The 27,471-nt window shown below is 34.8% G+C and overlaps 1 protein-coding gene across 6 annotated transcripts in view; it reads left to right on the top strand.

The window, feature by feature from the left end:
- USP33 (ubiquitin specific peptidase 33) overlaps positions 1-27,471 on the top strand; it is a 46,203-nt gene that overhangs the window by 12,354 nt on the left and 6,378 nt on the right. For 3 of the 6 annotated variants that reach the window (XM_062003360.1, XM_062003355.1, XM_062003358.1), the window contains 18 exons: positions 1,672-1,771; positions 4,159-4,228; positions 5,529-5,642; positions 6,382-6,460; positions 8,410-8,830; positions 9,229-9,369; positions 12,004-12,116; positions 12,839-13,011; positions 13,124-13,218; positions 13,799-13,832; positions 14,701-14,746; positions 15,443-15,623; positions 16,746-16,872; positions 18,875-19,044; positions 20,325-20,406; positions 22,866-22,974; positions 24,851-24,953; positions 25,695-25,763. In XM_062003360.1, the coding sequence (XP_061859344.1) occupies positions 1,672-1,771; positions 4,159-4,228; positions 5,529-5,642; positions 6,382-6,460; positions 8,410-8,830; positions 9,229-9,369; positions 12,004-12,116; positions 12,839-13,011; positions 13,124-13,218; positions 13,799-13,832; positions 14,701-14,746; positions 15,443-15,623; positions 16,746-16,872; positions 18,875-19,044; positions 20,325-20,406; positions 22,866-22,974; positions 24,851-24,953; positions 25,695-25,763 (2,227 nt within the window). Of the gene's footprint in view, positions 1-1,671; positions 1,772-4,158; positions 4,229-5,528; positions 5,643-6,381; positions 6,461-8,409; positions 8,831-9,228; positions 9,370-12,003; positions 12,117-12,838; positions 13,012-13,123; positions 13,219-13,798; positions 13,833-14,700; positions 14,747-15,442; positions 15,624-16,745; positions 16,873-18,874; positions 19,045-20,324; positions 20,407-22,865; positions 22,983-24,850; positions 24,954-25,694; positions 25,767-27,471 lie in introns of those variants that run through there. The other 3 variants (XM_062003356.1, XM_062003361.1, XM_062003359.1) reach the window with 3 other exon arrangements.

Below are 27,471 nucleotides of genomic sequence, written 5' to 3'. Positions count from 1 at the left end.
AGGTTTGTTTTGTTATTTTTTCCTGGTTACATTACCAATGCCAGTAAAGACTACTGTTCACTGATAATATCTTTTCTAGATAAATGCTGTCTTTGAGAAAGTTACGTTGCAATTTCTTAAGTATAATTGTTTGGCATAATGCTTGTATCTGAAAAAAAAGGTGCTACTTTGTTGCATCTACTTCTTTGTTTAATCTAGTTATATAAAGATGACAGGTAACTCAGTTAATGCTGACACTTGATATTTCTAAAATTGCTTTATTTGAAGCTTAGAGCTATGGAAGAGGTATTGTGATGCACAGATTGGACAGAAAGATGGACATGTAAAGAGGAAACGTCCTGTAATGTTTTCACTTCAGTATAGTATTTAATATGGATGTAATCTGATAATTTTCTCATAAAATACCAGCAGCTCAATTGTAATGGTACCTGTTGTGGGTTAACCCCAGTCAGCAAATAAGCACCATGCAATTGCTCACTCACCCACCCCCATGTACCCTGCAGCCCAGTGTGATGGGAAGGAGAAGTGGGGAAAACAAAAGTCAAACTCGTGGACTAAGAACAGTTTACTAACTAAAAAGAAATAAAATAGAACAACATTAATAATATAATTGTAACAAGAAGTTTAATGGAGGAGAGAGAAATAAAACCCAAGGGAAATAATTAGAAAAAACCCAGCACCAAGTGCTGCACAATGCAATTGCTCACTGGCAATGACCCTTCTCTCTCAGCCAATTCACCCCAGTTTGTTACTGGATGTGACATTATCTGGTACTGAATAGCCCTTTGGCTAACTGATGTCAGCTGTCCTGGCCATGCTCCCTCCCAGCTTCTTGTGTACTGCTAGCCCACTTCCTAGCAGAGCGGGGTGAGAAGCAGAAAAGGTTTCGATGCTGTGTGAGCACTGCTCAGCAATCCCTGTGTTATCAGCACAAATTCAAAACATAGCACTGTGCCAATCAACTCTGTCTCAGCCAAAACCAGGACAAGTACCAATGGGATTTTTTCTTTTTTTTTTTCTGTTGTCTAGAAATTCTGGTGACTTGATAGAAAGTCTAGGTTCAGACTTCTGAACTTCTTTTATACTTAACCTGTCTTAATTTTCCAAGGAAATGAGTACAATATACAGCAGACTGTATATAACTTACAAAGTCTGTCATACATTTTGTTTTGAATTTTTATTGATGTGCACATAAGAAGAGCTTGTCATGCCATAAATGTCTGCCTGTCTAATACTTTGTTTCACTCTGTACCATTTCTCTTCCAGCAGTTTAATTTGTGGATGCTAAATGTAGTGAGCCATCTGGTGGCATATCAAAAACATACATACTACCTTTTATGTGATGACTGCTGTATTAGCTTTTCATTGTTGATGTACTGTTTGTTATCCAATGGGAAGGAATACTGTAACTTGCTTTATTCTGCTGCTTCAGCTGTCATCATAAAGTCGTGCCCTGATGTTGCTGCTAATCTGAAAAGAAGTTTTTTTCCTAGTAACACTTATCAAGGTAGCTGTGGAATACTATTGTTCTCACTTGGTGTAGTGAGATTTCAAAATGTGTTCACATAATTTTCAGTTCCTAGATTTGTTGGTGAAATCTTATATAAACTTAATCAAGAGAAAAAATTATCAATACAAGTAAATATACTTTTTTCTTTTTCTCCTTATAAGGATTTTAAAATACCTAGTAATCCCACACTGAAGATTCCACTAGCAGCTGTATTTGATGACTTAGATATAGAAGTGGAAGAAGATGAGTTAAAAACACGAGGTAATAAAAGCAAAATCCAGCACTTTATTGCCCTTCATTGCATGTATATGTCTCCAAGTCTGTTCTCCAGCTATACTAGTTCTCTACTAAATGGAACTCTTTTCTACTGCACCAACCAAGACCTTTTGTTTTTAGTTTCACCTTTATTGCAGCGATCTCTGATTACCTTTGCAGCAGAGTCTGCAGTGATAAATGTAGTGCACCCATGCAAGCTGGAAGAAAAATAAGAAATAGTGTTGGAGAAATGTTCTCTGGTAAAAGTATTTCATTACAAAACATGCTCTAATGTTTTCTCCTGTCCTAAAAGTTCCTGATTTTAAGTTTTCCTGAATGCTTACCATTTGGGTAACCCTTTTCTAAGACTGTGGTATCCCAATATGGGGTTTTTGGTTTTCTGTTGTGTCCTTTTCAGTAATGTATTTCCTGCACTGTTAAACTTTCTGGTATAAAAGGTTACCACAATCTTAATATTAAAACATTGTAAAAAGGAAAATGAGAGTGGATGGAACTCCAAACAGTGAAGCCTTGATATCACATTTCATAAGAGAACATAATAATTACTATTTCTTAAAAGTCTCAAAGTGGTATTGATCATTTTTTGAAAGGCATGTGCATTCATTAGTAAAGAAAATATTTGACTACCACTGTCTCAGAAAAATCTGACCAGCAGATTGTTAAGCTATTACTTTTGAGATGACAATGCACATTTTAATGCACTTTGTTTTCCACAAGTGTTGATAAGAGTTATTCTTATTTATGGATCTCATTTGTCCTTTACTCATCTACTACTATTTTTTCTCTCCTAAGTCTTCCTGTATTGGCCAGAAAGCCTGTTTTGCCCCTTCTGGTGTCTGGCACAGTCTTTCTGGATATGTCACCACCCCACTAATTTGCCATCTGCCCTTAAATTATTGAACTGTATATTTTATTCCTAGTTAGTTTCTCCTAGCTCTGTATTTATGTATCTTCTATTTCTATAGCAGAGAATGCAAGTAGAATTGCAGTAAACTTCCCAGTAATAGTTATGTGACTGTTTAATATTTAATTTCTCAAATTTGGAAGCAGAAACTTTGGTTCCATTTTAAGTTTGTTCTTGAAAATTGTGTTTTTTAACACCTTCAGTGAAGCAAACATTAGAATATCTCTTTACAAGAAGTCTTCTCAAAAACTTTACTTGCAACACTGCAGGTTGGAAAACTGCAGTGAGAGTGTCCTCCTGATAAATTTGCTGTTAAAAAACCAAAATAAAATTTTAAAAATCCCAGGACTATTCTTTCTTTCCAATTTTAGTAAGAATGACAGTTGTATTTGTAGTGGAAAATGGAAGGGCAGAATACAAGTTCAGATGTGCGAAGCAGCAGTGTATTTCCATTCAGACACATAGGAGAACCTTCTAAAACTTAGCAGTTAAGATATTAGAAAAGTCAACTGAGTTAACCAAAGTGGGTTTTAGGTGTAAAAGGATTTTCTTAGTAACTTTTATTTTTCTGCTCCAAATAAAAATGACTGGGTAGTTCCTGTACTTTGTGGATTGTCTAGAGCCAGTGGTGTTGATTGCTAGATGTTTTAAGTTTTAAGGTCTTATTGATTCTTTGCTCGTAAGTGTTAACTTTTTCTCATACAGAAGCAGTTTTGAAATGGATTACTTCATTAATTTGGCACTTTAGTAGCGATGAAAAGGAAATCTTTCAGATTAATTTTTAAAATTGAGGTCATATGATAATGATGACTTGTTTAAATAGCCTCTCTTCAAATATTCGAAGTTGTGAAAAACATTCGCTATAATCACTGACAGAATACATCAGCATTAACTTTTATGTATATGGAAAAAACAAAATGTGGATATCATCAAGGAAAGTAAACAATCTGGGCTTGAAAGTAAATTAGATAGGGAAGTACACACTGAGCAGCATGTGTATAATTGACACAGAAAAAGATTGATTGTAATTATAATTCTGACTGCTAGCAAGAACTTGAGATGGAAGAATGAAATCTTCCTTGAGAAGCTGTTGGTAATATGATTAACGGTTAGGAGCACAGGATAGCAACAATTCAAATGAACAGGTAGTTATTAACTCAAGTAAAACTTGAATATTGATAAATATTTTAATTTACAATCTGCAGCTGTCATAAAACATCAAAAGTAAGATGAAATACAATCTACTTGTTTGAAGTGTTTTAGCCAAAATCAAAACACTTAATTACTCCACATTAGATTAGTATTCCTTTAGGAGTCCTATGTTTCTTTTAGTTACAACTCTGCATTATAATTGACATCAGAAGTGTTATGTGAGTATTTTAAGTAATAAATATTTTCTAGGAAGTATTTTCCTTAATATGCCTGAATATTAGATTAACAGACTTGCTGAATTAATTTTGTGTTTCAGGTCTAACGGGATTAAAAAATATTGGAAACACTTGTTACATGAATGCAGCTTTACAAGCTCTTTCCAACTGGTAAGAAAAAATATTGCAATTTTATATGTACTTTTACATGCATTTTCTCAAGATGAACTTAACAATTTTGAAGGGTTGTGCTACCATGGAAGAAGTGTTTTTGTTATATCTCTGTCTTTTATGATACAAACAATTGTGTCACTGATAGGAGAAGAAAAGAAGTATTACAGTATGTGGGCTACTCAGCTTTTTCCCTGTTTTATTCTAATTCCTTAGTGTCCAAAGTGAAAATGCATGCAATTCTGGAAATTAGAAGGAAATCTTCTAAAAGCTATACAATTTTGGGTTAGTTTTTCTTGTGCTACAGAAGAAATTGAATGAAATACATAAGAATGCTAATGAAAGAAAGAGAGACATGTTAAGATCAATAGCTCCAAATTAAGTCCTTTCAACCAATGCATGTGGGACATTCTATGTTCAATCATCCTAGAAATGGCTAGAATACTAAATCTTGTCATCCTCTGGGGATCCTGGACAAGTTCATGAATGAGAAATATACAAAAGATGAAGAGAAGAACCCACTATCCAACACCAAAGTTTCTTGCACTAGAAGTAGTTAGGCAGGGACAGCACTTATTTACACTGAAGTACTTATAAGCTTATTGTATGCATCTGCTTTTGGCTGCAATCTATGACAGGATACAGGGCTAAGTAGGCCTCACCAAGATCCTTTGTTGAGGTAGAGGACAACTGAGGCAAATCTCTTTATAAAGTAAAGTGGACAAGGCATCTAATCATGTGGAAATTACTCTGTTGAGAAGTACGAAATTTTGCAAGTATGCTGGGATATCTCCTTTCTTGGATAAAAATAGATCCAATCTCTATGAAGGGTTGTGTCTTCAAAAGCAGGATTGAAGGGAGAGAGGTGAGAGCATGTGAGCTGGCAACACTGCATGAATTAAATAGATTCATAAGTATAAATTATTTTACCTCCAAACATCATGTGGCACTGTTAGATTCTAGAGAAAAGATTTAAGATGTTATTATGGTGGTTATTGCTGTAGCAGTACATATGTACTTCTGTGATGGCTAGTAGGGATTGCCTTGAATTTGAATCTCATTATACACTTCTGGTGCTTCAGCAAATGTTAGAATTACATTTGAAGTGTAGCGTTGCTGTATTGATGAAGTTGTCCTACTAGAAAAATATTTGGTTGCAGCATTTAAGGATATAGGGAATGGAATTGTTCAAATATGTAATAGTATTACTCATTTGTTCTTTATGATCTTGCATGAAATACCTATTTCCTGTTTTATTTTAATAACCTGAAAAAAAAAATACTATTTTGTTTTTAATCAGCCCACCTTTGACACATTTTTTTCTTGACTGTGGAGGCTTAGCACGAACAGATAAGAAACCAGCAATTTGTAAAAGTTACCTCAAGCTGATGACAGAACTTTGGCACAAAAGCAGGTAGTGTATCATTTTGGTTATTAAAATTTTATAAGTAAAGTCTAGAGTCACAAAGGATACGTTTATCTGTCCTAGGTTTCTAATTTTTATTTTCTCTATATGACAGAATTACTCTTATAAACTAAGGAAAAAAAGACTAACTTGCTGAACGTAAACACTACTTACAACCTGTTCTTTTCTGTATTTATCAAATACAGGACAAATAATTGATGTAAATAGTAGTAAAGATGATCTGACAAGAAATAGATTGTAAACTATGCAAACTGGCATTAAGCTGTTAAAATTAAGTTCCAATTAGAAATACATGTATTATGTTTAACTAGCCTCTCTGTGTCCTTCATTGTCTAGAAATGTTATATCAATTAGTCTTATTTCCTTGTGTGGAATCTGTTATCTCTGTCTAAGAAAATACTTCAAAATAAAAATATGAAGGTAAAAAAATAGTAATTGTGCATAGTGCCAAGACTACATTGTGTTTGTCATCTGACACTGTCACAAAAAAGGCCTGATGCAATCTCTATTTCTGTTGATTGACAGGTTTATTTTTGTTTTAAGTTATACAGTTACTAATTCATTACCAATGTTATGTTTGGTTACGCTTAATATTACTGGTGTCAGATGTGTTATAGTTTGATTGCAGGTAAAATTATGATCTTAGTAAAGATAAAATTAAGAAAATTAAACTTCCATTTTTGCTTTTTCATGTATATTTATATATAAAACTTCTTTTTTTCTTTAGGCCTGGTTCTGTTGTTCCTACTGGTTTATTTCAAGGAATTAAAACTGTTAATCCAACATTTCGAGGCTACTCTCAACAGGTAAAACTTTTTGATGTCTTTTAAATTTGCCTAAGCTGTAAAGTTCCCTCTTTACTTTTAAATCTATTGCTTAAAACACAATGCTTTCTATATTTGTTTAAAGCAAATGAAAAATAAACTTCAGTTTATTTCAGCTGTGTGTCATCTGAATCTGAACCATCAACAGTTAAGTCAGATTTTTATTTGTTTATTTCAAATTCTTGAAAAGCCTTCAACATCTGAGAATAACCCAATGAAACCCAAAAATGTAAAAGAATGTAATTGTTTTTTTTAACTTCATCTAATAATTTGTGGGGGTTTTTAAAATAAATAATGTTATCCAATTTCGATTTAGCATCTTTGTGGGGAAAAAAACCCAAACCAAAACAAAAAGCCCACCACTGTGTTTTTCCTAAGCAGTATCATGGGACCTGTAAATTGATAACTTGTTAAATAGGCACAGATGATGACATAATAAAGGCATCCTGCAGTTTATCCTTCATACAATTTGCAATTCTTTATAAAAAGCTTTGGGCAAGAGGAAAAAATTAAACCCTGTAATTAGAAAAGTGTAGCAATGTCTTCCAAGAATCTGCTGTTATTCGAAAGAATTTTGACGTTTCAGTTAATGTGTTTCATATTTGTGCAGCGGAGGATGAGAAAACATGTTTTTAGTGTTCAAATGCCCATGTATCTTTAAGGTAAATGTTTAAATATAATCTCAGTGTTTTTTAACTTGCTTATGAATTTAAGAGCCACAGGAATTTCAGGAAAAGTGGAAAAACAATTTTGATAATTGAAAAGAAGCTATATGGAATCTTGGTTCTTGCAGCTTTGAACACTGATGAGAATGTCTTTTTCCCATGCAAACCAACACTTAATATGAACCTTTTTAGGTTCTGTCTGGATCACACTTTAGTTGGGTGTTTTGGAGGTTTCATGGCAACTGTTAAAACAAAGCACATCTTTCACAACCAACATTCTCCTACTGCCCAGAGTCAAAAAGTTGGGCAGCCAGTTCTTTAGGGAGAAAAAGGAATTCTATTGCTCAATGAAGAATGTTTATCAGTTAATCTGTGTCTCAATGTTTTTTTCTTTATTTTCTGTAAAATGATTAGCAGCAAATAGGCAGATTTTTTTCATTACCCAAAGCTGAAATCTTATAGTAGTAGCTTTTAAGAAAAATAATGTTTTCTAGTCAGCAGTTGTGAGCTTAATAAGTAATTGCTATGATGGATGAGAATTTTGAGCACCAAAAAAATAGTATTATGAACAACCAAAATACATAAAGCAAAGTAGAAGCCAAGAAGAACTATTTTCTTACATACTTGATTTGTTAGATATTCTCTACTGCCAGAAACCAAGCTGTTGTATGGACTGTTCAAATTTGGTGGCTTTTCAGATATTTCCAAACACAGATTAGACTTGTAGTAGTACTTGACAGCTCCTTGTGGAAACAGTGATACTTTAGGAATCTTGTCCAGGCTTGAGAAGAAGAATTAAAACCTGTTGACTGTATGATGCAATTGGAAAGATGGGCTATTACTTGTTAGTAGAGTAATCCCATGCCCAGTCAAAGCAAGGTTCTGCATAACGTTTTAAAAAATCGTCACTGAAATGTTTGATTACTAGCAAAGCTGGAGTCTGACTACACTGTTGGTAGTTGCTTGAGTTACCTTTATAATTGAAATAGTCTTTTTGGGAATTGGAATGTTTTGGAGGAAACTTGTATCAAGTTTCACAAGGAATCTTACCAATTACTTGTGACATGCAAGAAATGGATGTATGAAACTAATATGTGGTCTGGCAATTAGATTTTTTTTGAATGTTACACCCGAGACAGGAATTTACCTTATTCTTCCTTAACAGCCACCTGTAGCTTTTGTTTTAGCTATGTATCTTTTCTTGATATTACTTTAATCTTCTAAAATGTAATGAAATAATATCGTAAAACGTGTTTAAAATCATAGGATGCACAAGAATTTTTGCGTTGTCTAATGGATTTGCTTCATGAAGAACTTAAAGAACCAGTTGTAGAACTGGAAGATGCCCAGCCTATGAGTGGTGAAGAGAGTATGGAAGAAGACAAGAGCCAGTCAGACAAGAGCTTTCAACCCTGTGAATCCTGTGGTACCTATGAAAAAGCAGAAAATGACACTATTTTCAAACCTGTCATAGAGGATCCTGCAGAGACAACCATGTTAATTCAAGATGATGAAAACAACTCAGACACATCCAAAGACTGGCAAAAAGAAAAAATGCCAAGCAACAAGCTTAAAAGAGAAAATTCTCTGGAAGACTTGGAAAAAGACACAAACACTGTTTCAGAGACCACTGAATTTTTAAATAATCAGGGAACTGTCAAAGTACAGATACACAACAGATTCTCAGGTAATATGTTATTCATGTGCAATTGAAATAGTCAAATTCTTAGCCAGAATATCTGTGTGAATGGAAATGAGTTGTAGAATACAGTAGAGAAGTATAGGTCAAATAGGTGGACTTGTAAACAATGTACCTTCTAAATTTTTTTTTTTTCAATTTTAAGTGTTTTGAATTCAATCCAAATTCCCTTGAAAAGCTAAAGGTTTGTACTGGGTAACCAAGATGAAATGGACTTTTTTGTTTTGTTCCTAACTTAAAAGTTATGTGAATTGAAATGGTGCTTCATTCCTAAATGTCCAGTGACTTGACTGTGTGGTTAAGTATACAGCATGACCATTGTGTCAGTTCATTCTGCAGTAAATTTGTTGGTAGAATTTATGACATAATGCAAATATTAATTGCAGAGTACATCAATGATGTCCATATGAATGATATATCTGCTGTCCAAACCTCACCGTCAAATGAAGGGGTGAACACACGCTTATCAAACAGTCCTCCAAAATCATTCTCATCATGCTCTTCACTGGCACTAGTCCACAAAAAAGGTGTGGGTCCTTTCTTTTCTTCCTCCTGGTGCTTAATTACTCTGTTCTACAGTTATCATTTTGTTATTTCTTCTGTCAGGCATGGCGGTGCATTACTGTTCTAAGGATTTTTTTAATCTTCTATCCTTAGTGAAAAGAGGGAGCATTGTGTTAGCTGGGTATACAGTAGGACTACTATTTCTATAAAATTCTGAGTTTTTTGAAGGATGAATATTATTTACCTCTGCTTTGGGAGGGAATAATGTTTTTATACAGCTTTCTCAATTGCTCTATTTTGAAGAGAGGGGAAATGTGTGTTAAGTTAGTACCCCTAAAATAGTAATGCATTTCACAGAGCAAGCACATTGGTTCTTTAACAGAAGTTCATTAAGTCAGCATTTTTATTTATTCAGGTTTAAGGAGCTATGTGTACCTATGCTGTAGATAAGCTTCTAAATGGTATCTGCTTTCTGATCATTGCTGTCTCTGCAATGTAGAGTATGTCTTTTGGAACTTTCCATGATATACTGCATTTATCAGTATCCAGAATATTTAGACTTTTACTGCCTTTAGATACAAGGGACAATATATAACTTTTCTCCCCTTATTTGTGTGAGAGTATACTGTTTTAACAAAAGCTTGTCTTTTGGCACGTGCTTTTAAGACTAGCATTAAATCAAGTCAAAAACTCCCACAGCTTTGATGCTGTGATCCTCTCTCATTCAACAAGCTGTCCAGGATAAGTTTTGAAAATGTTTGTTATCCTTTAGACAAAGGGTTTTAGACAAACTGGAGTGAGTCTATCAGAAGAGGTAATAGACGTCTGGAGCTTATTACATACAAGGAGAGCCTCAGGGAGCCTGGGTTTGAGCCTGAAGAATGAAGGGCTGGAGGGGAACTGTTGCTTGATTCAGCATTATGGGTGGTTATAGAGAAGGCATAGTCAGCCTTTTTTTGCAACTGTACAGCAAATAGGAATAGAAGGAAGTTGCAGAGAAGAAAATTTCTATTACATGGAAGAAAAAAAAAATAATCTTTCCAGTGAATGCTTGAACACTGGAACTGAGACAGAGGCCCAGAATTATCCCAAGGTTCTTGGAGGTGGATATTCCAAAGTTCAACTAGAGCTGCTTTGAAGAGAAGGCTCTACCAGGTGATATCCAAAGATCTTTTCCAATCTAGACTACTGATTTTTGTCATTGCTAATAATTTAACTCTTGGTCGTCTTTATTGAATGTTGAGGGAACAGATGTGTATGCAGTAGAACTGACTAGGGGAGTAGCATGGCGGCCATTTGCAAGCTCACAAGTTGTTGTGTTTTTTAACTCTCTCTAATGCTAGTGGAATTCCCTAGTGTGCTAGGACTTGTGTCAGTGTTCTAATACTTAATTACAAGACATGTGTTCCCTTCTTCTTTCCCATTTCCCCCTTCCTGAAAGCAAATGGTTTCTGTTGGGTGCCACAATTCTAAGAGGCCTCTGTTTGTTAGTGTCTTCCATTTCTTCCTGCTATTTGTTAGTGTGGATGAATGGAGCACATCCTCCACATAAAGACTTCAGAACCATCTTAAAGTAGTTTAATGACAAAGTAAATAATTGAAAGGAACCTTAGAGAATTCTGGGCAAAAGGCTCCATGAGGCAGTTTGTTTCCAAGATTAAAATGTATCTGATTAACTTTGAAAAATAAGGTTTTTCAGATTACTTTTTCTGCTGGAGATACTTTTAAGTTCAGACTTTTATTTTTAGACCTCTTTCAAGGTATGTGATGATACAAAGACAATATATAGTACTGCTGGACAGTAGAGAGATAAAGAGTACTTGCTTATGGGCAAATTTTTTATGTGTAAAGGAGCCTTGGGAGATTGTGTACTATGTGAAAGATCTACTAGAGTTTCTTTCTCACTGTGATTATTTCCATGATTCACTGCCTATCTTGTTGCTGGATCTGAGCACTTTGGCAGAGTTTGCCTTTGACTTCTATAAGACTTTTGAGTGATCTCTTGGATATTATACTAACTCCAGAAGAGGTTTTATGATCTTTGTTTTAGCCTACCATTCCAGTAATCCATGGAGCCTAAGAGACTGCTGTGGTGTGTTTATCTAATTAGAAGTGGATTTGGGTGGGGAGCACATGTTACTGTCTTGGAGTGTTACTTAATTTTATTATTTTAATAAGATGCTGTTAGGGTGGACTCTAATAGAAGATCTATTCTACTTCAATGCACTGTCATCAGTGTTGTGATACAATAAGCTTGTGTATGAGCATTTCAGCCCAACATGGTTACAACTTCCTGGAAAGATGTGATCAAATTAAATGTCAGGTAGAACATGCCTTTTTAAGATTATACTTAGGGGTATTCCTGCCAAGATGAAGCTTGTAGCAGTACTTTGGCAATTCGAGTTTTACTTAAACAGAGGCAAAGCTTTCTGGTGTTTGTTCCCCATAAACTGCTTGAAGAAGCTACACGAACTCCCTGGTGCTAGCAGTGATCTGGTGGTGTCATTTCTAAGAAATATTGACTAGAAAACAGGAGTTGGCTCACAATTTCATCCTAAGTATGTGTTGATCTCTAATTGTATTATACAAAGTTGAAGGAATCCAGAGTCTACTATATCTTGAGCTACTTTCATCATTCTGTTTTTATCATTGTATAGTTTCAACTGTACCATCACCAAAAAAGAAGAAGCGCAAGAAGTATAGGAGTGTCATCTCTGATATATTTGATGGGACCATAATAAGCTCAGTACAGTGCCTGACTTGTGATAGGGTGAGTAAGGAGGGGAACTTCTAGCTTTTAGTACACTGTTTTCCCCAATATAAATACTTATGGCTTTAGTAATACAGTCATTCACTGGTAACTTAATTCTTTTGTGGCAGAATTCCCCAGGTTAGGTTGTTTCATAATTTGCATTGGGCACAAGTTTCTCAACATAACATTTAAACCTAACACTGATGCAGTTGCATGTCTTTACTGCTTCTCTTGTTTTATGTCTAAGAATATTGATACCTCAGGGTAATCTGGTGAGTCAGTTCAAAAGAAGAAAGATTTTTTTAAAGTTTGCTTTATGTTTTAATCTATGACTCTGTGATCTTAAATCCTGCCTGGAAGAAAATGCACAGCTGGGGGTCTCAAGCAACAAGTCCAGTTACATTGGGTGAAGATAGTGTCAAAGTATAATACTGTCAAAAAGAATGGGCTGAAGCTTTCTGAAACTAGCTTGTACAAACAGAGCTTTAATTGAAGTTAATAACAATTAAAAAAATTTGCAGTGATAATAATGTGCAAGTTCACCAAAATGGCGTTTTTCTTCCTCTGTTTTAGAAAATGAATTATTGTATCTCCTTATTTATAATTAATTTGCTACCTAGTGCAATTTTCAGCTATACAGTTGCTGATAGTTACTGGTGAACTTTACAGAATTCAAATTAATTGCTGCTTCTTTTCAAGCTTAACTTGTTGTTGATTTGGGGTTTCTTTTTGTTCTTTAGCTGTCTGTAACCCTGGAGACCTTTCAGGATCTGTCCTTGCCTATTCCAGGTAAGGAAGATCTTGCTAAACTCCATTCTGCAAGTCATCAGACATCTCTAGTCAAGGCAGGGTCATGTGGAGAAGCCTATGCCCCACAAGGATGGATAGCTTTTTTTATGGAATATTTCAAAAGGTAAATAGTATTTACCTTGATTGATTTCTTTATCTATTTTGAAATTCCAGTTTCTGCTGTTCTGGCAGAACATTTGTTGGTTTTCTTTTTTTTTCTGTCAATGATGTTTCAGGTTTGTTGTCTCATGTGTTCCTAGCTGGTTTTGGGGTCCAGTTGTAACCTTACAAGATTGTCTTGCTGCCTTTTTCGCCAGAGATGAGCTCAAGGGTAAGAGGTTAATTATGTGAACATGTTTCTTCTGGGTTTTTTTCCTCCTGTCACCATAAGATGATTAATGTATTCTTAGCTGCACACAATTAAGCAAAGGCCACCTCTTATACTGTAATACAGTAATTCTCTGTTCTTATGGGTTTATTCATTTCAGAAAGGTAAGCTTCTCAGATGAATATTTGAGGCAAGAAGGGCCCATGAAAGCTGTGGCAGAAATGTCAAGTACATCTCGATTTGGTTTAATGAAATTACATCAACTGAAGGTTCATAAAAATTCAAAAATCTACTATAATATTATTAATTCTTATAATCTTAATTTGGACATAATAAATTGTTTCCCTTTCAAATGATTAGCATTGTCTCTTCAGATTATGCTGTACTGCTTCACAGTTGAAAGCATAAAACCTAAGAACCTTTCTGTTTAGTTGCTATGTCAGCATTCTTACAACCCTTAAATAATGGATGCAATCTAAAAGTAAATTCTCTTCAAACTTTTTCAAGTCTGTGAACTAAACTATTTGAATTTAGAGAATAATGGCTGTGTGTTTTGGGTTTTTTTTCTCCCTGATGTTTGCAGGTGACAATATGTACAGCTGTGGAAGGTGTAAAAAGTAAGCTGGCTTTTACCTTTTGTTTGCTTTAATTTGTCTTAATTTCGGTGCTTTAATGCTTCTGTTAGTCGAGAGGCATTCGATACTGCCACAAATCCAACAGAATTATTAACTTTTGCTACTATATTCTACTAATGTTTTGTCAGAAATTTACAAAAGCAGGGGTTGGGAAGCACAGACGCGCTGTACCATATTGCAAATCAAATGTGCTTCATTCTTTTTCATGTTACTTACAATGTTAGACCTTTCTAATGTATTTTTGAGCAATAATATAAAAGCTTTTAGCCCTCTGTATTACTAGCAGGTTTTCACTGATATGCAGTATGTCACTTCAGTGTGCTATAAATAAGTACACTATGGCTTTAAATACTAAATAACCAAGAAACAGAAGTGGTCTGAAGACTGCTTAAAACCCTTTCTGGAGGAGGAGTGTTATTCTTCCCTATATAACTGATGATCTGCTGTAGATCATTTAAAAATAAACTTAGCTGGTTTCTTTTTTCTCCTTTGCTGAATAATCAGCTTTCATGAAGCTTGAAATTCTTTATAGTAGGAGAAATGTTTAGCTAGATGAACTTGATTTTTCTGTACTTGCTGCTTTGACTTTTTCAGGAGTACAGATTGTCTTTTCTCAAGCATCATTGTTTGTATCATTTTGGCTACTCCATGTCTAGTCTACATTCCAGAAATATTTTGGGTTTACTAATGTAATCATAGAATGGTTGGGGTTGGAAGGGACTTTTAGAGATCATCTAGTCACCTCCCCTGCCAAATACTCAGCTTAGACTTCTGCTGACCTAGCACAACAAAATAAGACCTCTTCAGAACTAAGTATTTGTCATTTTGCTTGTTTGTTTTCTTTGCCTAGGTTAAGAAATGGAGTGAAATTCTGCAAAGTGCAAAAATTTCCTGAGGTACTGTTACTAAATGCATTTTAAAGAACTTTTTCTGCATTATTAGGAATGTTGTAAGACTAGTGAGTTGCATGGAGCAGATTGTGTTAATAACATTTTATAATGAAAGCAAATATTCATATTGGCATTTGTTTTACTAATATGAGCAATGTTTGATTATTCACTCTGTAAAAAAACTGAACCTTGTACATGAAAAGTAGAGTCAAAAGTATGGGAATTTTTGTACGTTGTTATTATCAGCCTGCAGAATTTACACTGTGTAATGTAAATTACCACAGCCAGACTGGAAATCTTTTCTATAAGTAATACTTGTAACTACATTTTAAAAGTAATCCATTCTGATGCTTCAAAACATGAATTGATGGCTGTAATAATCAGGAAGAATTAAGCCTCATGTGACAAGACTGTGCAGTAGGTGCATTGAGGTATGTTCATTGCTGCATCACTGTCAGTAACTCCTCAGGACTGGGTTTTATAGTCACTAGGTAAGTCTTTGGAAATTACAGATTTATTTCTAACTCCTTGATTTCTAAAAAGTATCTGTGAACACAGAGCTTGTGATAGTTGCCTCAGGCCATAGAGGAAAGTGATCCTTTAGGTATGATAAAACAAAAAGATGGCATGCACCATGTAGGTATTGAATGTCAAATAGTGGCATGTATAGTTCTTGAGTGAATCTGTCAATCCTTCTTACAGATACTGTGCATTCATCTCAAAAGATTTAGACATGAACTTATGTTTTCCACAAAAATTGGGACCCATGTGTCCTTTCCCTTGGAAGGCCTTGATCTTCAGCCTTTCCTTGCGAAGGACAGTCCAGCTCAAATAGTGACTTATGATCTCCTATCTGTCATCTGTCATCATGGAACTGCCAGCAGTAAGTGTGAGGTTGATTGTTTTGTCTTTGCAGTTGATATTCACATGAGCACTACTGTTTAAGGATGATATTCATATACTGAAGGGTAAATAGGTGAGCATTAGTAATTATGATGTGAATGATAAATGCTAATGTGTTTTGCTCTTAAGGAGTTGACATATCTTTGAAATTGTATGGCATACCTAAATAAAATTGTAGGTTAATTAACAAATCCTGAAACATGAAGTAAAAAGGCTGTCAAAGTGAACAGCATAAATGTTACATGCCAGCAATGACCAGTTGATGTGCTGTTCTGCTCAGCTTAACTTTTTTGGAGAGAGTTCACAAAGCACCACAAAGATGCCAGTAATTTTTCTAAAAGATATTCTCTTGAATGATCACCGCCAATTAACCCCTAAACAGGCAGTAACTGCTATTGATGGGTAGTGATGAACAACAGAAAAAAAATATTGCTTTATGTTGAGTTGATTTCTGCCTTGGTGCGTCACATACTTTTACAGAAGTTACCCACCACCTCATGCTCCCCAGACTTGAGGTATCCATTATTAGATGAAGTCGTTTCCATTTTTTTCTGGATGCTTTTTCATCTTTGCTTTAGTGCTTGCTGAATGATGCTTCTTGTAATCAGTTTAGTAGGTATTTGATTATTTAATTATTGGCAGTTGAGTATGTGTTTAAAAATAATAAGAATTTAAAACATGTTATAAATAGTCTTCAAAACACAGTTAAGTATGGTCTTGATATCATGTAGCCTTTACATATCTATGCTAATTTCTATTATGAAGCATACAAAGATTTGAAAAGATTTCATTGTGGAAACTGATTAGGGTAAATTGTTCACACAATTTCTCTGATCTGAGTGTCATGGTTCAGGAGTGCATTAGACAACAAGCTGCTTGAAGAGTTCAAGGATACGCTGAAAGGATGTCCAACTCTCAGCTTGCTGATAAGAGTTTCAAAAAGAACAACTGATCCTGAGTTTGAGGGAAGTTAATATCCAGGTCATGTTTGCTCCCATGTTCTTCCACATAATACTTGGGGTTTTTTACTTCCTTTCTATGTATTGCAGAGTGAAATGGGCAGCTCTGGACACTTAAATAACTCTTGCTTTTAACATTCTAGGTGGACATTATATAGCTTATTGTCGTAACAATTTAAATAATTTGTGGTATGAATTTGATGACCAAAGTGTCACAGAAGTATCAGAATCCACAGTACAAAATGCAGAAGCCTATGTTCTCTTCTACAGGTAAGAAATTAAAAGTATGGTCATATTCATCTAACAGGTACTTAAATAACTTTTTAAGAAGGTGGTCAGCTTTGAGAAATTATCTGCCCCATAAAAATTCTAATGGAAGAGTCTAACCAACCAGAAAAGCCTGTGCTGGAGAGAGACCTAGTCCTTCAGTTATGCACTTAACACTTGCTCTGTCACTGCTAAAATATGTATGGATCTTAAAATGAAAATAAAATCTGCGTAAATAAAGCATAGTAAGTTGACTAGAAAGAGAACTTTAAGCAGTAGTTAGAACTAGCCACCAGTTACCTTGTTTTCAATTAGAGGAAAGGAATTCTGCACAAGGGGAGGGTTTACACACAGACTCGTAACTATTAGAGCTGTAAAGGGAGTTGTGGAAAGTCTTTAGCAGATGGGATGTGGAACAATAGAGGTTTTACTGTGTTGTGATTTCAGGGAATTTATAGACTGGTCTTTTCCTGAAAGTTAAAATGAAAGGTGAGAAGTCATATTGTTACTGTCTTCAGTCTAAGGAGTATTTGTACTTGAAATAATAAAGCAACTTAAATCAATTTAAAAATTCTTAATTTTTGGTACTAAGAATGAATTTCCACTAAAAGTTGACCACAAAATGTGTCAAATTTGCACAAGAAAGGACATGTGTTCTGTGGATATCTTAATTTTCATTAGGAGTACTTGTACTTGCCACTGTCAGAGCTAAGCCTGTAAATTTGATTCAGTAGGTCTTTTAAAAGGAGTGTGGAAGTCATGCTGTATAGTCAAGAAAGAACTGTACCTGATTGTGGGCAAACATATTAAGCTGTCATAAAATTTGGTCTTAAAAAGAGTATACCCACAAAACACTGCTGTACACATAAAATAAGGTGTTTTTTCAGTGTATTTTAGAAAGTGGAGATAGATGTGCGTTTTTTAATTACAGCTGGGAAGTGAACTTACCTACTTGAATTTCATTTTCAAACTTCTAAGGTTTTTCTTAAATAATTTTGATCTGAATTTGTACAGGTAATGTATTTTAATTGCGTTGATAGCATTTGTGTTTTACTACTCCTTTAGTCTTCTTTTGCTCTACTATAAATAGCCTTCTTGCTATAGCCATTAGGTCTACCTCAAGCTTTCTATCAGCTCTTTGAGTCAACTTTGACTTCGTAAAGTAACTGAGTAGCTTTTGTGTGATGCTCAGTCAAGTTTCAAGTCAGAGTTTTGGAGGATTGGAATCACAGAATGACACAATCACAGAATGGTAGGGGTTGGAAGAGACCTAGAGATCATGTTGTCCAACCCACTCCTCTGCTAAAGCAGGCTCACCTAGATCAGATTACACAGAGAGAAGAGAGATTGTATTCAATCTAAAACTAGGTGAGCAGAGATACTTCCATTTGGATAGCAGCAACAGCTTCAATGAGAAAAGTAGGAGGATATAAGAAAAGTGGGGTCATGACCCAGTCTACTTACTGATCAGGCTTACTTCTGAAGGTAAGTAAGGAACATCTGCACAAGGAATACAGCTTGCAAAGTTTTAGCTAGAGAGATGCATGGAGGAGATGGGCAGATGGACAGAGCCTTATCTCCTCCTCTGGTAGCAATCACCTCTTCAGTACAGTCTGCTGTCTGCAGTCCAACTATTTGCTTTCTCAGGCTGGTAAATTGAATGGAAACTGATAGGGATCTTTGAGTTGTTGAACAAAGCAGACAAAAGGTTTCTTGTAAGCAAGATAATAACACCTGTGCAATGGCTTAGGTTTAACAGAGCAAGCAGTCTTTGCTGCCCTTCCTGTTCTGTACTGACTCTTGTGACACATGGCTCTGTAATGTCAGTCTAGGTTCCTGCCACATATTTAAGCGGTAGCTCTGGCTGTGCATAAAAGGTGCAGGTTTTTTTACATACTAAATCAACTACTTCATGCTAGTACAACTTTAAAGGATAGACATGGACCATGCAACTTACTGTATAGAAGGATATATATTTGTTTAATGATTTCTATTTTGGTAACAGAAAGAGCAGTGAAGAAGCACAGAGAGAGAGACGGAGGATATCGGGTCTACTGAATATGATGGAACCAAGTCTTCTGCAGTTCTATGTTTCCAGACAGTGGTTAAATAAATTCAAGACTTTTGCAGAGCCAGGACCAATTTCAAATAATGACTTTCTCTGTATACATGGAGGTGAGACCCTTAACTGAGTATAATTTAAAAAGAATTTGTTTATCAGCTTGTAGCTATACAGAGATGTACACTTGTTTTAATTTGTGTAGAGTAAGTTCATATTACAACTTCTATAACTTCTTAGGTAAATTAGCACTACAACCTCTTAAGTAAATTATTTGTCATTTTAGTAGCTGACTAGTTGCAATTATAGTGTGATGTTCTAATTTTCTTTTCTCTGCACATTTGATTTTGTTTATAAGCTTTCTTGATTCTTTAAGAGAAATAGTTTGGCTTATCTGCTTGCTTCCTAAAGATGTATATTCCCATTTAAAATTCCCATCATTATTGTTAATACTGTCGCCTGCCAATCTAAATCATTTTCTCAGCTACATGCTAGAAACAACAAGAAGACTTGAAAACTGCAGAACAAGAAACTGGTCTAATGCTGAGTATCCAGTGCATAGCAGTGTGAAAACAGAGTAGTAATTCTGTGTATTTTATGTAGGAGCATAAAAATTTCATTTTGTGTTCATGTTAATAAAAATTAAAGAATTATATTAAGCAAAATGTATTTAGGGAAATATCCATATTTGTGTATGTGGTGTTCTTATATTTTCCAATAAAAAGTACAACTGCATTAGACTAGCAGTTAGAGGTGCTATCTCTGTTGCTGAACCAAATTTTAACATACGAATGTAGCGATTTGCAGAGTGTGTATGTGTCAGCCATTGTGAATGTGGCTTTCCATTTGCAGGGTTACAGCAGATGATTTTTCTTGTGCTATCCAGGAATTCTTTTGAATAGGGAAAATCTAGTAGTTCAGGCACTGGCACATGTGCTTCACCTCAATGCTGCTTATTCTGCAAGCTCCTCTATTTTTGCCTCTTGGAATGTCACTATTTTCAAGCATTCATGTTTGAAATAATTCAGAAAGGTCTACAGCAAACAAGTGAATTATGACTAGATCATTTTAATAATGTGTTTATATGCATAAGCAAAAAAAAAAAATCACTCTTAACATTTCAGTTTTCTACTTTAAGAAGCATTTTGCAATCTTTCATGTAGTTTGCTTCTGCTTTTTATAGACTTTTCAGCCTTATATAAGACCTACAATTAGAGTGGTCTCTTTAAATACAGCAATGGATTATACTGTGGTAAAACTTTTTTAACATTATTTCTCTGAATACATTGGAAAGTTGTATTTTTTAATTTTTAAGTTATAGACCTCTATAATAGCCTGTCTCTCTCCACCCCCCAATAAAATCTGCAAATACCTTTTGCTTTTGTTGCTTCTGCAGGTGTTCCTCCACAGAAAGCTAACTTCATAGAGGACCTGGTTGTAATGCTACCTCAAAATATATGGGATAATCTGTATAGCAGGTAAGTTTTGTACTATAACTAGAAAAAAAATCCAGTGATTATGGTTTGAGAGCAAATATGTGCCAAGCAGCAACATCAGACTCAAGTGGCTCGGGGGGAAAAAAAATCTAGGCACAAAGCTAAGTAAAGGCATTACAAACAGACAATTTATATCATTTGCTTGTGCAAAGTAATGCTAAAAGCCTACATAAAGTAGTGTGTTTTTGGGATAATGCTTCAGTATTAAACTAATAAACATGTATGGTATGTACAAAATGACACAAAGTAGGTCAGCAGAAGTATGCTTTGGAAGAGGTATTTTGAAAGAGCTCTCTGTATCAGCTTCCTGTTTCTTGGCTAGAAACAGATTTTCTTTTATGTTGGCTTTGAATCCATGGCCTCAGCTGCCAGTACTGCTTCAAAATAACTTATATCTAAGGATTCTGTAAAACTGCTCCACAGTTCTTTAACGTAGGTCAGGTTTAAGTTCATGTTTTATAAAGGAAGCATTCTTACAAGATGTGTCTCCTTTTAAAGTAATAAAAAGCTGCAGAAGAGCTTTGCTGATGACCTTAAGGACTCTGTATTGCACTTGCATTAAATATTTTTAGCTGTTAATTTCCTGCCACCTAAGCACTATACCTAAAGGGTTGGGATTTTTTCAGCTATGAAGTTTCAATGGACACAAGTGAAAAATAGAAACAATACTATTTTCAGCTTGTTTCCATTTTCCTAGATGTTCTGACTTTTTCTTTCCATCGACAAAGGCATTATCTGTATGCAGAAATATTTGTTAAGTCTGAAGGAAAATTGACTTTTAATTTCTCATTAATTTCCTTTCTCTAAACTGTTTTAACAAGATGTCAAACTCCAGTTGTTTGATAGAAAGGTCGAAGTCCTAGAAATTATAGGGTCTTCCAGACTTTGAGAGTAGTCCGCTAGGTAGAAAAGAGGTATGAATTGTGCTTGCTAAGCATTCATCTGTTCTATCTGGCTTCCTGGCTGGCACATGGATCTTTAAAAACAGTAGTTCTGGAGCAATCATGCTTCTTGTTATCTGGGAATTATGGGAGAATACCATGGCTGCAGTGGGTGAGAATTTAAGGTGAGGAAGCCAAATATGGTGGAAGCTGACTTCTACTGAGAGAGTGTTAAGGAAAAGGAGATACTTGTCTGGAATGCCAATTGCCAATCCGTGTCCCAAACACATTTTGCTGCTCATATTGCAGTACTCCTGTTCCAAATACTGTGAGGTCAGAGTTGCTTCCAGGTAATGTAATGTAATTCACATTTTACCTATTTCAGTTGAAAACTTTTGAACTTATCAGTGCAGTCTAAAGACAGAGTCATCTTCAAGGATGCAAGTTTAGTAGGTGACCATTTTCTGAAACATAGGTATTTTTTATGTTAGATTGATTGACTATATACCAAAAAAATGGTATATACAGGTACTGTTGTGCTGAAAAAATGCTTTAATTTTCAGTTAAAATACAACACTTTTCTGTTTGGGGGAAAAAAAATGTCAGCCTGAATTATTTTTATGGGTTGACAAAAATCCAAGTCCAAAAGGGGGGAGGGGAAGTGTAATGCCTTTCATGGCATATTTTTGTTTAATTTTATTTGTTAAGTAAACAGTTATTTTTCACTTTTGCTTAATAACTTTTATATTTCAAACTTTAATTCATGTTGCTATATTTGAGAGCACTCTCATTTAATTGACTGTTGTAATATTTTTACAACAAAACATGGTGTTTTAGAAGAGAAAATTGGAAGAGAACACAGCTCTGACAAAACTATATAACTGGATATATCCTTATTAACCTGGCCTTTCTGTTTTACTAAATGCCTCTCTTAAGGCTGCTAGTCATTCAAGAATATTTGGCTTATAGTTCCCAGGCTAGCAAATGCTGCCCATGTTCATAATGATACATTATATATGTGTGTGTGTATGTATATATATTATATTTCTTGAGCTTGTCAGTGACAGTGCCTCTGAAGACTCCCATGTATGCAATTTCACACAAAGGAGATATGGCGGGGAGGGTCACAGTTTGAGTGAAACAATAAAGTTTAGAGGCTGATGTTGGGGAGCTTGCAAACTGATGAAAAGCTGGCAGTGCAATGGAGAAACGTGTTTAAGATAAAACCTGCTGGAACATTTCCATAAGCTGTTTCTTGGATGCCTTTACTAAAATTACACATGGCATATATATAACAGAATGCTTGCTCACTGTCATGTTTTTCCTACAGTAAAGACTTTTGAACTATGTGATATGGCAGAGTTTAAGATGGTTTGTACAGGCTTTAGGCAGTCAACTCTTGGAAGATGATTATGTCACAGTAATATTTTATACTCAATCCTAGGAAAAAAATGATAGCATTTATGGATCAGTGTGACACATGGTGATGCCTACAGGTACATGGTCTTTACACATGGTATACAAAGTTAATGTGGGGTTGTTTATTCACTTTTACTGCAGATATGGAGGAGGACCAGCTGTTAACCATCTGTATGTTTGTCACACCTGCCAAATAGAGTCTGAAAGAATTGAAAAAAGGCGGAAAAATGAATTGGAAATGTTTATTCGGGTAAAAAAGTAAACACTTATTCATTCTGTTTTTGACATCACCTGGTATCCATGAGTTAACCTAAGGGGTTCCCAGAAGTGCATAGATGATTCCTGTAATAAATGGACTTTATTAAATATCTGTATACCTATACTGAATTCCTTTTTTCTTTTGGCAACAGTAACATTTTTGTGATAACTGTTTATATGGAAATGTACTTAGAAAAAATATTGAATGTGTTTCTTAAATTGCTTTTTTATAGTATGGAAACTAGAGTGCAGCCACATGAGCAGTTTTTCTTTATATGCTGCCAGGGATCTGGTCTGTGCAATCTGATAAAGTTTAAGGGCAGTAATACGGTGCCAGCAAAAAATCATCATCTTCTAATTTGAAAAATAATACTGGAGACATAAACAAACATAAGTAATTCAGTGTGAAGTAAATACCTTAGTATTGTAATGGATCTATAAAATCACTATCAAGCAGCTACTATATTTTCTATGAGTTAGAGATTATGTGCATGAGTCTGAATGGTAAAATAACTACTAGTAGTAATGATTTTGTAATTCTTAATACACAGATAGATTTCCAAGTTTTCAGTCAAAAGAAATATACAGATGTTGGAGTCCTATATCTGCTAGCTTAATTTATGAGAGGGAGAAAAGTAAAATTACAGCTGTTCTTTCATTTCTGCCTATCCTTTAATTACCCTTTGGAGATTGTGTCAGCTTTTCCAGTTTAACTGCTATGTGAACTTTTTAGTAACTGATTTTTCTTTTGTGTAGGTTACTACTGTAGAGTAATTTTTACTAACAACATTGAGACAGCTTCATTTGCTTTAGTGATCGGTATCTTTCCAGTATAAATATTATTACATTTGCACAACAGTGCACATATTGTTACTTATTACTGGTTAGCACAAAGTAAGTTCTATTGTCCTCTATAAAGATTGTTTTAAGGAATGATTGCAAAACTTAATCTGAAACCTTAAGAAAATGTGTTGATGCTTTAGGTTCATGGTTTCAAGGAGCAAATATAGCTATATTATTTATTATAGAGCTAAAAGAGAATGGTTTTAAAGATTTATGTGACTTTTTACGTGTTTCTTAACAACATTTTGAAAAATAAAATATTGAACTTCCTAAAGTCTTAATCTAAAAAAATATTTACAACAATAGAAATGTAGTGAAATGCAACTGAGACTCTTTATGTAGCCAAATTTTGTAATTTATAGTCTCTCTTGCAAGGCAATATGAGTAACTCAGAAGCTCAGGATGTGTGTGTTTTCACTGTGGTTTGGTTTGGCTTTTTAAAATTTTAAAGTAGGAAAAGAATATTTTGTGTTTTTTAAACTGAAGACAAGTCATGAAAAGTTCCAGTGCATTAGTTCACCTCACTATGCCTTGCCTAGAATCATACTGACACCTGTTCAAGGTATTAAGGGAAAGTGAAACGTAGATCAAGATATAGTTCCATCACACAAGGAACCTTCCATAAGATTGTGGAGCAAATCTTTCAAAACAGTTTTGTTTTCTTTTACAACAATAGGTTTTCTGCTTTTTTTTTTTTCTTACTTTCAAGTTAATCCTTCATACTAATTATCCTGTAGTGTCTGATGAGGAAATACTTGTGCCCAAGAAGAACTTGTTGCTGTGTTCAGGAAAAAAAATGAATTCTCAAGTAAAGAATAAATCATCTTGTAATATTAAGGTTTACCACTACATCAAAGTCTCACTGTCAGAATTCACCAGGTTTTTACTGTTGTGATGGTCAGAGGTTCTTTTGAAATGTTCTGTAGCAGTGTAATATTATGGTGTTAATAATTACAGTGGTTAAAAGAATTCAGTGGTGTACCGAAAAAAAAAGGCAGAAAAACATGGCTTCTTTTTCCTTTCAGCTTAATAGAGCGTTCCAAGAAGAAGAATCTCCGTCAACGTTTTACTGCATCAGTATGCAATGGTTCAGAGAATGGGAAGGATTTGTAAAGGGTAAAGACAGTGGTAAGTTGTGCTCCATTTAAAAATATGGGTAATGTTTTCTTTTTATTGTCATATTGTGGTAATGCTTAATTTTTTTCTGCTTTGTTAGAAAGATGTAATAGCAGATAGAGAAGGCAACAAAAGCTCTTAAACATCTAAGAATGGTTTTAGAGGTTACAAATATATCCAGAAACCAAATTATAGTCAAATAATACACAAGAAGGGACACTGGCATGGTTGTGGGAAAAACATTGCTTGTTTGCAAGGGGCTTGCTGTTAGCAGCAGCAGGAAAATTGGATGCAAGTACAAGGATTATACTGTGAAAGCTGATAGGTAATGCTTAACTTCTGGAGGAACAGTGACCTCACTGTGACCATCTAAACCTACAGATAACTGAGAAACACCTATAATAATATCACTTAAGCCTAATTTAACTGCATCTAAAGTTTTGAAATGGAAACACTGGTAAAATGTTCTACAGTCTTGTCCAAGTCTGTTCCAGGACAACTTTTCTAGGGTGAGAATTAGGATTGATTTGTTTTACATTGATTGAAGACTTACTGCAATCATGAATGCTTTGAAAAACTTGCTCTTATATAAAATTCTGTTTAATTTTAACAACTTTAGAACAGTATGTACTGTTAAGCAATACAAGAACAAGCAGTAAACAAATGAGCCAGTTCTTCTATTTGAAAATAGAACCTCCAACCTGCCATTTGTTTTCAGCTCTCCCAATTTTAATCATCTTTCTGTCATGCTAGATCCTCCTGGTCCTATTGATAATGCTAAGATTGCAGTAACAAAGTGTGGAAATGCTGTGCTAAAACAAGGTAGGTGTCTAATATTGTTGCAGCTTTGGACTCCTGATGATGTATTAGCCGAAGTTTGGAAAATGTTACAAATTCTTTTTTAAACTTATTCTAAAATGGCAATTCCCAGTAAATCTATACTGTGCCCATTTTAGGGGGAACAACTTATTCTTAAAATAAATAATTAGTAACTGTAATAGACTAATCGGAGTGCAAATCAGAGTATAGAAAGAGACAGAAAAACTTTAAAATGGCAAAAGTGCTTTGGCTTTGTATCACTTGATTTGAGTGATTAGAGTAAATTGGGAGATGCTTGGCTTTTAGACTGTCATCTATCTGTATGTAGTTATTGGAATCTGAAACCTAATTTGAATTGAGCTACTTCTTACAAAGGGAAATAAATTGCAGTAAGTAAATGCCCTTGCTCATGTTCCTGAAAGTTATTTGACACTGTACATTGTAAAAACTCTAACACACAAAAAACAGAGATTTCTTTGATATTTTTCACAGTCAGATGCTTAATACTATTTATTTCAAATTCCTAGGTACAAAGAAAAAAATTCTAATATGGCCTGATTTATGAAGCCTTTAGACTTCCTGTGAATATTTAAGTTATTTGTAGCTCAGCTTAAGAAAAAAGAAATTGCAGCATTAAAATTAACATTTATTCAGCTGGATTTTTTCCCAGTGTAGTGCCTCTGCATGCATTGGACCTACCAATGGCAATTCACTGGAGGCTTCTAGGCCCTGAAAAAAACCTCACCAATTTGAAAATGTCAAGAGTATATTTAAAAAAGAGTTAACTTCTTGCACTCATTTTGCAGTACATTTTAATGATCTAAACACTAATGTGGAATTAAAATACAAGGTATAAAGCAGCTGGCCAACCTGTAGCACAAAAAAAATTATCATTTTTAGAATCAACAACTAATAGCAAATTAGCCAGTTGTTGATTTATCTTCAGCTATATTGATTCAAATTAGAACTTAAGTAGAAAAGAAGATGAATAGGCTGTGGAAAATTTGCTTCAAGTCATGAAGGAAGAAGTGGGAACATCATTACTGTACAGTATTAAATATTTTTGTGATTCATTGGTCCTGATCCCAGTGCATTAGTTCCCCATGCCTGTTCAGCTAAACCTAACCATCAGAAGAGATGGAATCTGGATAAGGGAGTGAAGATCTACTCCTTTGCCTACAGAGAGGGACTTGTTTTTTGAGAACCTGAACCTAAATGAGTAAAACTGAGGCCTAAGTCCTACTGGCATAGGGTCTTCATCATAACTTCCTGATGAAGCCTTGCATGGTTGAGTTTGTGTAGGTAAAGAAAGACAAGAAAAGAAAGACAAGCTAAAGAAAGACTTTGTACCCTTCCTCTTTGGAAACTTTTTATAGATAAAGTACAGTAGTAGGCCCACTGGAACAGGTGGTGAGGACAGAAAAGTATAAGATGTAGGGGGAGAAGCTTTCTTTTTTTTAAGTAGGACGATGCTGAAATCAAGCTTAACAAAACCAGTTAGCAATATGTAATAAAGAGATTGGGGGAAACTTGCTAAAGGGCAGGCTACAGATGAGTTGCTACAGAAGAAGGGGTTTATCTCTGTTTAGGTTAGTATAAAGAAATCACTTCAATTGTATCAAACAGAATCCTTACTTTAAAACCTAGAGGGATGATGTGCTGATGCTCCCTTTCGTTTTGCCCCCATAAAAGATTATGGAGAATAAGAAAT

This window comes from Colius striatus, chromosome 10 (assembly GCF_028858725.1).
Source record: "Colius striatus isolate bColStr4 chromosome 10, bColStr4.1.hap1, whole genome shotgun sequence".
NCBI lineage: Eukaryota > Metazoa > Chordata > Aves > Coliiformes > Coliidae > Colius > Colius striatus.
This window is presented reverse-complemented; position numbering and strand designations above follow the sequence as displayed.